Source organism: Pristiophorus japonicus, chromosome 1 (genome assembly GCF_044704955.1).
Source record: "Pristiophorus japonicus isolate sPriJap1 chromosome 1, sPriJap1.hap1, whole genome shotgun sequence".
Taxonomy (NCBI): Eukaryota; Metazoa; Chordata; class Chondrichthyes; family Pristiophoridae; genus Pristiophorus; species Pristiophorus japonicus.
This window is the reverse complement of record NC_091977.1, coordinates 397482859-397495360: the sequence shown is the minus strand read 5'-3', so window position 1 is coordinate 397495360 and position 12502 is coordinate 397482859. Positions and strand designations below refer to the sequence as shown.

General features: G+C 44.1%; 1 protein-coding gene across 4 annotated transcripts in view; it reads left to right on the top strand.

Annotated features, from left to right (window-relative positions):
• Positions 1-12502, top strand: part of LOC139274688 (centrosome and spindle pole-associated protein 1) — a 355670-nt gene that overhangs the window by 176890 nt on the left and 166278 nt on the right. For all 4 annotated transcript variants that reach the window (XM_070891381.1, XM_070891368.1, XM_070891373.1 and 1 more), the window contains one exon: positions 1460-1707. In XM_070891381.1, the coding sequence (XP_070747482.1) occupies positions 1460-1707 (248 nt within the window). The remainder of the gene's footprint in view (positions 1-1459; positions 1708-12502) is intronic.

Below are 12502 nucleotides of genomic sequence, written 5' to 3'. Positions count from 1 at the left end.
CAAGACTATGCCAAGTTTAATAGTTTACATATGCAGTTTCCATACAGACATAATTTATAATAGAAACAAGAGTAGGACATTCAGATCCTCGAGCCTGCTCTGCCATTCATTTAGATCATGATTGATCTGTACCTCAACTTCATTTACCTGCCTTAGCTCCATATCCCTTGATACCCTTACCTTACAAAACACTATCTATCTCAGTCTTGAAAGCTCCAGTTGTCCCAGCATCCTTTTGGGGTAGAGAATTTCAAATTTCTATGACCCTTTTTGTGAAAAAATGCTCCCTGCTTTCATTCTTAAATGACCTTGCTCTAACTTTTAAGACTAGGTCCCCTCGTTCTTGATTCCCCCATCAGAGGAAATAATTTCTCTGTATCTACCCTATTGAATCTTTTTAACATTTTAAACCCCTCGATCAGATCACCCCTCAATCTTCTATACTTAAGGGAATGAAAGCCAAGTTTATGCAACCTGTGATTATAATTTAACACTCTAAGCCCTGGTATCATTCTTGTGAATCTGTGTTGCATGCCCGCCAAGGCCAATATATAATTTCTGAGGTGCGGTGCCCAAACCTGAATGCAGTACTCCAGATGCAACCTATGCAAGGCTCTTATCAACTGAAGCATAACTTTTTAATCCTGCCTCCTTGAGATAAAGACCAACATTCATGAGCTTTTTTGATTGCTTTTTGTACCTGTCTACTAGCTTTAAATGATTTGTGTCCTTGGACTCCCAAAACACTCTGCTCCTCTACAGTTCTCAATTTCTCACAATTTACAAAATATTCTGGCTTTTCTTTCTTGGGTTCAAACTGGATGACCTCACACTTGCTAATTAAACTCCATCTGTCACACTTTTGCTGGCTCACTTAGTCTGTCTATGTCCCTTTGCAACTTCATGCTCCTATTTGCACTACTTACTGTCCCTCTTAATTTAGTGTCACCTGCAAGCTTTGATATACAACTAATATAAAGAAAGATTGACACACGTGTGACAAAACATGACAACAGGAAATAGGATTTTTTTTTTAGACCGGATGTAATGCAGATGTTTTTTTTACATATTACCACATCCTTGCCCATCCTGTTTGTAATCTACTTCAGCCATATACTCTCTCTCCCAAACAAACTGTTCTTCTGACTTTAGGCCTCTTTCCTTTCATACCATCACTAAAGACAGAACATTCAGCAACCTTGATACTACTCTTTGGAAGTCCCTTCTTAAATTTCCATTTTTAGATACCTTTACAAGATTAATTTCTTTGACCAAACATTTGGTCACCTATCTAATCTCTCACTTCAGGTTTGGCATTTAGCATCTGTTTTCTTTATACCTATTGGTACAATGATGGATATTTTCTGTGATAAAATCATTATATAAATGCTTTTTGGTGGTTGCTGTTGGAAGACGACTATTTGTTGATGGAACTGTAATTCTCGGTTCTATTTTACAGCCAAATCGATTAAGGCAGTTTGGTGCTGTGATACGACAACATGATCGTCACGGGCATGATGCCTCTTACCAAGGAGGTGAAGTCCATGTCACAAAATATTCAAGTGATGAAAGATCTCCCGTTGAAGAGAGACAGCCACCTGAACGACCTAGGGTAGCTTTCCAAACTCCTCCGGTTGATGATAGGGGTCTTAATATTGGTCTGAACAATGGAATGTGGAATCCCCTTAGGAATATAATGCCTCCTAGGTAAAAATTATGACATTTAAATTTGAGCTATGCTTTTAAAGTATTTTGTAAAGCCCAATATGGTAATTTGAGCAATCAAATTCAATAAATGTAGTGACTTATGGGCTAGCACCAGAAAAAATTACCATTAAACCTGCCAGATTGTTGTAAAAATCCAACTGGTTCACTAATTGCCTTCATGGAATGGTCTGGTTGACACATGACACAAGTCCCACAACATGTGGTTGACTCTTGATGCCTTGTAAAGTGGCCTAGCAAGCTACCCAGTTGTAAAAACAATCACTCCAAAATAGAAATATCAGACAGACCTATCAGCATGATCCATGCATTGGAGCAGTGCAAAACTCGGACAATCCCAGTGCAGTTGGCCTGCACAATCTTTCTCACTAACATCTTGCCCAAGTTGGCAAAGCTGTTCTACAAACTAGTCAAACAATGTGACATTGTTATACTCAGTATAACATCTTTCAGCCAACATTCCAGACTCCTCCATCATTGTTCCTTGATATGTACTGTTAGACTGCCAGGATAGAATCAGCAGAGTTGGAGGCATAATGATTTAGTTGGATGGGCTTGGCCCTGGGAGTCCTCAACATTGACACTGGACCCCAAGAAGTCTGATGGCTTCAATTCAAACAAGGCCTAGCAAACTGTTGATCATTATCTCCCAATTCCCCCCCTCCCCCCCGCAAACTGATGAATCCGTGAGATATGGATGAATCCTGTACCCTTCCCTAACATCCGGCCGGTGATTTCATCTACCGAGATGGGTTCGGTGCAGCCGGGGTCGGTAGCAGGGTCCAAACCCGCTGCTGTCTCCATCCCGCTCTGTTGAAGTGAATTTATGTTCTTTGGGCTTGTTAAGCCTGCCCAGCAAAGTTCCCAGCCAATTAAAACTCATTATAACTGCTCAACCATTGGTGGCCGTGCCTTCAGCTGTTTGGGCCCTAAGCTCTGAAACTCCCTCCCTAAAACTCTCTGCCTCGCTTTCCTCCTTTTAAGACGCTCCTTAAAACCTACCTCTTTAACCAAGCATTTGGTCATCTGCCTTAATTTTCTCCTTTTGTGACTTGGTGTCAAATTTATCTGCTTTGTCTTGTAACACTGCTGTGAAGCACCTTGGGACATTTTACTACGTTAAAGGCGCTATATCAATAAAAGTTATCATTATTAATAATAAAAGGAAGCGGGTCTGATGACATCATTTGATGTCGCGTCATCAGCTGGTTTCCTTAAAGGAACCATGTCCCAATTGATTTTAACAGTTGTGCTGACAGTGTTCTACAGCATTGAACTGCTGCAAACTGACAAGCGGCGCAGGGCTGCATCCAGGCTCTCCCATGACTCCCTTCATATGCGATGGAGGGAGTCACAGCAAGCAGGGAGGTTCTCTTCCCTTCCATTGGGTGGAATAGACCTCATCAGGAAACCAATGCGCAGGAGGGCACAAACAGGGTGTCGTCAGAAGGACCTGGCTGCAGTCGCGCAAACCTTTCAGTGATCTCAGTAGATAATGAAATGTCACTGCAAAGCCACGCTCAACCTCATCATGCTATGCCACTCATCACATCCCCGTCACTTTGCATTCCCTACTCTACTCCTACACATCCTTACTCATACCAACTTACCTTGCAGCCCCACCCATCCCTCTCTCTATCTACATCATCACTTCTCTATCTCACTAGCCATCCATCATACTTCCCCCCGCCCCCCCCCCATATCCTAGTCCAATCATACCAACTAACAACGCACAAGGGTAGGCACTTGGGTGTTTTAGCCAATGTCATGTAAAGTTTCTGTTAATGTGTTGTCAAACATTGAAATGGTTATTTTCAACACTTTGCTTTCTGGGACAGATTTCTGTGCATCTTTGGAAGTGGCTTAGTGAGTTGCAGTGAATGGTAAACAAAAGGGTCGCTCCCGTAATGCTGATGAGTGTGAAAGGAATGGTATGGGCATTGTATGGATGCTTTATGGTGTTGGTGTGGGGTGTCGCCAACCTGGCACATCATGTGACAGCCAGGGTGTACAGTGTCAAGTGAAGTACATCTGGCCATGGTGAGGCCATCCCTGGCCACCAGGGCAGCAATGTTGTTGGGTGCTGATGCCCTCTGTCCTGTGCAGCATCAGTTGATTGCGGAGAAGGTTGATGTTGTTGGTGCTGGTGTTGGGGTTGATCGTGGTGGAATTCTGAGGACTAAGGGGATATAGTTTCAAGGGCACCAATGCTAATGTAATAGATGGCAGCTGAAGTTGAGATGACAGAACTTATCTGTCGATGGTGAGCAAGGTTGTTCCAATGCGGTGACACTGGATAGAAAGATTGCTCCAAAGACTTGCATCCTGCATAAAGGTTATTGTGCCTTCCAAATTCAGTAAGCAAGAGGTTCTGATCTTGGAAAGTGAACAGCTGTGAGATGGGAGCTTTTATATAGCACACTTGCAGCTGTTGGGTAATGAAATGAATTCGTGTTGACACAACTCCCAACGTTCTTACCTGACGTGACTTGAGCAGTGGTAACCTCGTAGGAAACCAAAATAATGGTAAATTGACCTCAAAATCGTTTTTAATAGCCTTTTAACAAGATAATACTGACCTAAATTGCATACCTCGCCGCTGCGTGTCTGGTCTGTTCAGCATTGGTTAAGTAGCGTGGAGGCGGGTTGACAGCACGGTTCCGACCTGCTGTCAATCATTTTAAATTTCACAGCTGACCCGTCTCTGATCCCATCCTCTGAGCACCAGCAAAATTCCGGCCTCAGTTGCTCATTTGAATAATTTGCACTCAATCAGATAACTTATTTGAAGCGAAGTTTGATTCTTGCAGGGGTTTGGTTTGAATCAAACATGAAATTAGGGGTGCGTGCAATAAAGGTGCAGCAGTTATAATGGGTGACTTTAATATGCACATAGATTGGGTTAACCAAACTGGAAGCAATACGGTAGAGGAGGATTTCCTGGAGTGCATAAGGGATGGTTTTTTTTAGACCAATATGTCGAGGAACCAACTAGGGGGGAGGCCATCTTAGACTGGGTGTTGTGTAATGAGAGAGGATTAATTAGCAATCTCGTTGTGCGAGGCCCCTTGGGGAAGAGTGACCATAATATGGTGGAATTCTGCATTAGGATGGAGAATGAAACAGTTAATTCAGAGACCATGGTCCAGAACTTAAAGAAGGGTAACTTTGAAGGTATGAGGCGTGAATTGGCTAGGATAGATTGGCGAATGATACTGAAGGGGTTGACTGTGGATGGGCAATGGCAGACATTTAGAGACCGCATGGATGAACAACAACAATTGTACATTCCTGTCTGTCGTAAAAATAAAAAAGGGAAGGTGGCTCAACCGTGGCTATCAAGGGAAATCAGGGATAGCATTAAAGCCAAGGAAGTGGCATACAAATTGGCCAGAAATAGCAGAGAACCCGGGGACTGGGAGAAATTTAGAACTCAGCAGAGGAGGACAAAGGGTTTGATTAGGGCAGGGAAAATGGAGTACGAGAAGAAGCTTGCAGGGAACATTAAGACGGATTGCAAAAGTTTCTATAGATATGTAAAGAGAAAAAGGTTAGTAAAGACAAACGTAGGTCCCCTGCAGTCAGAATCAGGGGAAGTCATAACGGGGAACAAAGAAATGGCGGACCAATTGAACAAGTACTTTGGTTCGGTATTCACTGAGGAGGACACAAACAACCTTCCGGATATAAAAGGGGTCGGAGGGTCTAGTAAGGAGGAGGAACTGAGGGAAATCCTTATTAGTCGGGAAATTGTGTTGGGGAAATTGATGGGATTGAAGGCCGATAAATCCCCAGGGCCTGATGGACTGCATCCCAGAGTACTTAAGGAGGTGGCCTTGGAAATAGTGGATGCATTGACAGTCATTTTCCAACATTCCATTGACTCTGGATCAGTTCCTATCGAGTGGAGGGTAGCCAATGTAACCCCACTTTTTAAAAAAGGAGGGAGAGAGAAAACAGGGAATTACAGACCGGTCAGCCTGACATCGGTAGTGGGTAAAATGATGGAATCAATTATTAAGGATGTCATCGCAGTGCATTTGGAAAGAGGTAATATGATAGGTCCAAGTCAGCATGGATTTGTGAAAGGGAAATCATGCTTGACAAATCTTCTGGAATTTTTTGAGGATGTTTCCAGTAGAGTGGACAAGGGAGAACCAGTTGATGTGGTATATTTGGACTTTCAGAAGGCTTTCGACAAGGTCCCACACAAGAGATTAATGTGCAAAGTTAAAGCACATGGGATTGGGGGTAGTGTGCTGACATGGATTGAGAACTGGTTGTCAGACAAGAAGCAAAGAGTAGGAGTAAATGGGGACTTTTCAGAATGGCAGGCAGTGACTAGTGGGGTACCGCAAGGTTCTGTGCTGGGGCCCCAGCTGTTTACACTGTACATTAATGATTTAGACGAGGGGATTAAATGTAGTATCTCCAAATTTGCGGATGACACTAAGTTGGGTGGCAGTGTGAGCTGCAAGGAGGATTCTATGAGGCTGCAGAGCGACTTGGATAGGTTAGGTGAGTGGGCAAATGCATGGCAGATGAAGTATAATGTGGATAAATGTGAGGTTATCCACTTTGGTGGTAAAAACAGAGAGACAGACTATTATCTGAATGGTGACAGATTAGGAAAAGGGCAGGTGCAAAGAGACCTGGGTGTCATGGTACATCAGTCATTGAAGGTTGGCATGCAGGTACAGCAGGCGGTTAAGAAAGCAAATGGCATGTTGGCCTTCATAGCGAGGGGATTTGAGTACAAGGGCAGGGAGGTGTTGCTACAATTGTACAGGGCCTTGGTGAGGCCACACCTGGAGTATTGTGTACAGTTTTGGTCTCCTAACCTGAGGAAGGACATTCTTGCTATTGAGGGAGGGCAGCGAAGGTTCACCAGACTGATTCCCGGGATGGCGGGACTGACCTATCAAGAAAGACTGGATCAACTGGGCTTGTATTCACTGGAGTTCAGAAGAATGAGAGGGGACCTCATAGAAACGTTTAAAATTCTGACGGGGTTAGACAGGTTAGATGCAGGAAGAATGTTCCCAATGTTGGGGAAGTCCAGAACCAGGGGACACAGTCTAAGGATAAGGGGGAAGCCATTTAGGACCGAGATGAGGAGGAATTTCTTCACCCAGAGAGTGGTGAACCTGTGGAATTCTCTACCACAGAAAGTTGTTGAGGTCAATTCACTAAATATATTCAAAAAGGAGTTAGATGAAGTCCTTACTACTCGGGGAATCAAGGGGTATGGTGAGAAAGCAGGAATGGGGTACTGAAGTTGCATGTTCAGCCATGAACTCATTGAATGGCGGTGCAGGCTAGAAGGGCCGAATGGCCTACTCCTGCAACTATTTTCTATGTTTGTATGTTTCTATGAGTGAGCGTTTAAAATAACTTTACAGGCATTTTTAAAGTTGGACAGTTACAAATGGAAGAATGGCAGTGCAAGAAACCCTCATGATATGTGATGAATGTAATATTTGGGCCATGATGGATCCTTAATATATCCAAAGTGTAGGAAAATTGAGTCTCTGGAATTGATGATCTCAGTGCTTGAGGAGCAATAGACTACTGAGCAGCATTGGAGAGGATTAAGGATTTTTGGATCATACGTACCAAACTGTGGTCATCCAGGACACGAAGATTGGGTAGAAGAGAGAAGTGAGTGACCATCCGCAGGGGCAGCAGAAGGAAACGAGACTTTCAGGTGAAGAAAATTAGGCTGTCCCCTTGGCCCGCAAAGTCAACGTTGCCCACCACGCGGAATAACAAATTGGTCACCACATCTCACCAAACAGAAAAATTTGAAAATCAAACCATCCCCCAAGCCTTTCTCTTCCTTTCCCTTCTTCATTTTCCCAATTCCTTTCTTCTCCCCGATCACTTCCTTTTCTATCTTCTCTTCCCCTTTTTTTCCTCTTCCTGTCTCCCCCTTGTTTTTTTTCTCCTCCTGTCTCCCCCTTGTTTTTTCCTCCTCCTGTCTCCCCCTTGTTTTTTTCTCCTCCTGTCTCCCCCTTGTTTTTTTCTCCTCCTGTCTCCCCTTTTTTTTCTCCTCCTCATGTCTCCCCCACTTTTGCTCCTTCTCCTATCTCCCCCTCTTATTCTCCTCTTATCTCTCCCATCTCCGCCTCTTTTTCTCCTCCTATCTTCCCCTCTTTTTCTTCTCCTCCTATCTCCTCCTCTTCATTATCTCCTCCTCCTATCTCCTCTTCATTATCTCCTCCTCTTTTCTCATCCTATTTTCCCCACATCCTCCTATCAATTAAAAGAAATTTTAAAAATTCATGAAGAGTTGTGATGGTGAATAGGAAAATACTATTTCTTTTGGTTTGGGAGTCAGTAATCTATTTAAAATTGGCATGAACAAAGTGAGGAGAGAGATCTGGCAAGAAAATCTTTACTCAGAGCATTTTTGAACCGTGGAATGCTTATCACACAGAAACATAGAAATTAGATGCAGGCGCAGGCCATTTGGCCCTTCGAGCCTGCACCGCCATTCAATAAGATTATGGCTGATTTTTCAACTTCAGTACCCCTTTCCTGCTTTCTCTCCATACCCCTTGATCCCTTTGGCTGTAAGGGCCATATCTAACTCCCTTCTGAATACATCTAACGAACTGGCCTCAACAATTTTCTGCGGTAGAGAATTCCACAGGTTAACCACTCTCTGAGTGATGAAGTTTCTCCTCATCTCGGTCCTAAATGGCTTACCCCTTATTCTTAGACTGTGACCCCGGTTCTGGAACTCCGCAGCAACGGGAACATTCTTCCTGCCTCTAACCTGTCCAATCCTGTCAGAATTTTATATGTTTCCATGAGATCCCCTCTCATTCAACTAAACCTCAGTGGATACAAGCCCAGCTGATCCAGTCTCTCCTCATATGTCAGCCCTGCCATCCCGGGAATCAATCTGGTAAACCTTCGCTGTACTCCCTCAATAGCAAGAACGTCCTTCCTCAGATTAGGAGACCAAAACTGAACACAATATTCTAGGTGTGGCCTCACAAAAAGGCTCTGTACAACTGCAGTAAGACCTCCCTGCTCCTATACTCAAATCCTCCAGCTATGAAGGCCAACATGCCATTTGCCGCCTTCACCTGCTGTACCTGCATGCCAATCTTCAATGACTGATGTACCATGACACCCAGGTCTCGTTGCACCTCCCCTTTTCCTAATCTGTCACCATTCAGATAATCTGTCTTCCTGTTTTTGCCACCAAACTGGATAACCTCACATTTATCCACATTATACTGCATCTGCCAATCATTTGCCCACTCACCTAACCTGTCCAAGTCACCCTGCAGCCTCTCAGCATCCTCCTCACAGCACACACCGCCACCCAGCTTAGTGTCATCTGCAAACTTGGAGATATTACATTCAATTCCTTCATCTAAATCATTGATGTATATTGTAAATAGCTGGGGTCCTAGCACTGAACCCTGCAGCACCCTACTTGTCACTGCGTGCCATTCTGAAAAGGACCCGTTTATTCCGACTCTCTGCTTCCTGTCTGCCAACCAGTTTTCTATCCACATCAATACATTACCCCCAATACCATGTGCTTTAATTTTGCACACTAATCTCTTGTGTGGGACTTTGTCAAAAGCCTTTTGAAAGTCCAAATACACCACATCCATTGGTTCTCCCTTGTCCACTCTGCTAGTTACATCCTCAAAAAATTCCAGAAGATTTGTCAAGCATGATTTCCCTTTCATAAATCCATGCTGACTTGGACCGATCCTGTCACTGCTTTCCAAATGCGCTGCTATTTCATCTTTAATAATTGATTCCAACATTTTCCCCACTACCGATGTCAGGCTAACCGGTCTATAATTTCCTGTTTTCTCTCTTCCTCCTTTTCTAAAAAGTGGTATTACATTAGCTACCCTCCAGTCCATAGGAACTGATCCAGAGTCAATAGAATGTTGGAAAATGATGACCAATGCATCCACTATTTCTAGGGATTTAGAAACCTGCAATTTTATACTTTTCATTGATATTGTTTATTTAAGATTGTTAAATTGATCAGATATTTCTGAAGTCGCCTTTTATTTTCTCAGGCAACTTAAGCACTCAGGCCCTGGTGATTTATCGTCCTTCAATCCCATTAATTTCCCTAACACAATTTCCTGACTAATAAGGATTTCCTTCAGTTCCTCCTTTTTGCTAGACCCTCGAATCCTTAGTATTTCCGGAAGGTTATTTGTGTCTTCTTTAGTGAAGACAGATCCAAAGTATTTGTTCAGTTGGTCTGCCATTTCTTTGTTCCCCATTATGAATTCACCTGATTCTGACTGCAAAGGACCTACGTTGGTCTTCACTAATCTTTTTCTCTTCACATATCTATAGAAGTTTTTGCAGTCAGTTTTTATGTTGCCAGCAAGCTTCCTCTCATACTCTATTTTCCCCCTCCTAATTAGACCCTTTGTCCTCCTCTGCTGAATTCTAAATTTCTCCCAGTCCTCAGGGTTGCTGCTTTTTCTGGCCAATCTTTATGCCTCTTCCTTGGATTTAACACTATCCCTAATTTCCCTTGTTAGCCCCAATTGAGCTACCTTCCCCATTTTATTTTTACTCCAGACAGGGATGTACAATTGTTGAAGTTCATCCATGTGATCTATAAATGTCTGCCATTGCCTATCTACTGTCAACCCTTTAAGTATCATTTGCCAGTCTATCCTAGCCAATTCATGTCTCATACCATCGAAGTTACCTTTCCTTAAGTTCAGGACCCTAGTCTCTGAATTAACTGTGTCACTCTCCATCTTAATAAAGAATTCTACCATATTATGGTCACTCTTCCCCGGTGGCCTCGCACAACAAGATTGCTAATTAGTCCCCTCTCATTACACATCACCCAGTCTAGGATGGCCAGCTCTCGAGTTGGTTCCTCGATATATTGGTCTAGAAAGCCATCCCTAATACACTCCAGGAAATCCTCCTCCACCGCATTGCTACCAGCTTGGTTCGCCCAATTTATATGTAGATTAAAGTCGCCCATGATAACTGCTGTACCTTTACTGCACACTCGATCCTTGTAGAGGTGAAGCAAGTGAGAGCAAAGAGAGAGAGCTAAGGCCATGCGGCCACTTTTTATATCCAGGATCGAGCACTCCATCTGGGATGAAGAGAAGAAACCATAGACAGCACGGAACCATTAGCGACACGTTTTCACCAGGAGAAGCAGCGAGTAAGCCAATGAATCGTGGCAGAATCAGGCACTCCCACACTGGAAAGAACGGAAGCAGATCTAATGTGCTTTAAGGTGCACCTTGCAACTGGATTGGACGTCACCAAGGTCCAGCTCGCTGATTGGAGCATGGGCAAGTACAGCAGGAGTGGCGAGGCTGGGGCGCAGGAGTGGCGAGTGATCATGGAGTGACGTGATCGGGGCCCAGGAGAGGCATCCGTGCAGCAGAGCTGGTCTCCAGTCGTCTTGGTTAATCCTTGCCACTGGACCAAGACCTAGCTCTGTCAAGCCCGTGACACCAGCCACCACAAGTTAAAAAAATCCACGCACAGGCATCTTCCACCCTTCAACATGTAATTTGCGACCTGGAATATTAAGTCCTTCATTGAAACACCGGTGAACTCATCCCCTTTTGGCGTGGAAGCAAGTCATCCTCGATACGAGGGACTGCCTTTGATGATGATTGCACGCATCCCTAATTTCTTGTTTGATGCCATCCCAACCTCACTACTACTGTTTGGTGGTCTGTACATAACTCCCACTAGAGTTTTCTGCCCTTTGGTATTCCACAGCTCCACCCATACAGATTCCACATCATCCAAGCTAATATCCTTTCTTACTATTGCATTAATTTCCTCTTCAACCAGCAACGCTACCCCACCTCCTTTTCCTTTCTGTCTATCCTTCCTGAATGTTGAATAACCCTGGATGTTGAGTTCCCAGCCTTGGTCACCCTGGAACCATGTCTCCATAATCCCAATTATATCATAATCGTTAATAGCTGCCTGGGCAGTTAATACATCCACCTTATTATGAATACTCATCGCATTGAGGCACAGAGCCTTCAGGCTTGTCTTTTTAACACTCTTTGTCCCTTTAGAATTTTGCTGTAATGTGACCCTTTTTGATTTTTGCCTTGGGTTTCTCTGCCCTCCACTTTTACTATTCTCCTTTCTATCTTTTGCTACTGCCCCCATTTTATTTCCCTCTATCTCCCTGCATAGGTTCCCATTCAATCCCCCTGCCATATTAGTTTAACCCCTCCCCAACAGCACTTGCAAACACTCCCCCTAGGACATTGGTTCCGGTCCTGCCCGGGTGCAGACCGTTCGGTTTGTACTGGTCCCATCTCCCCCAGAACCGGTTCCAATGTCCCAGGAATTTGAATCCCTCCCTCTTGTATCACTCCTCAAGCCACGTATTCACCTGAGCTATCCTGCTATTTCTACTCTGACTAGCACGTGGCACTGGTAGCAATCCTGAGATTACTACCTTTGAGGTCCGACTTTTTAATTTAACTCCTAGCTCCCTACGTTCAGCTTGTAGGACCTCATCCAGCTTTTTACCTATATCGTTGGTACCTATATGCACCACGACAACTAGCTATTCACCCTCCCCCTCCAGAATGTGCTGCAGCCGCTCCGAGACATCCTTGACCCTTGCACCAGGGAGGCAACATACCATCCTGGAGTCTCTGTTGCGACCGCAGAAACGCCTATCTATCCCCCTTATAATAGAATCCCCTATCACTATAGCTCTTCCACTCTTTTTCCTGCCCTCCTGTGCAGCAGAGCCACCCACAGTGCT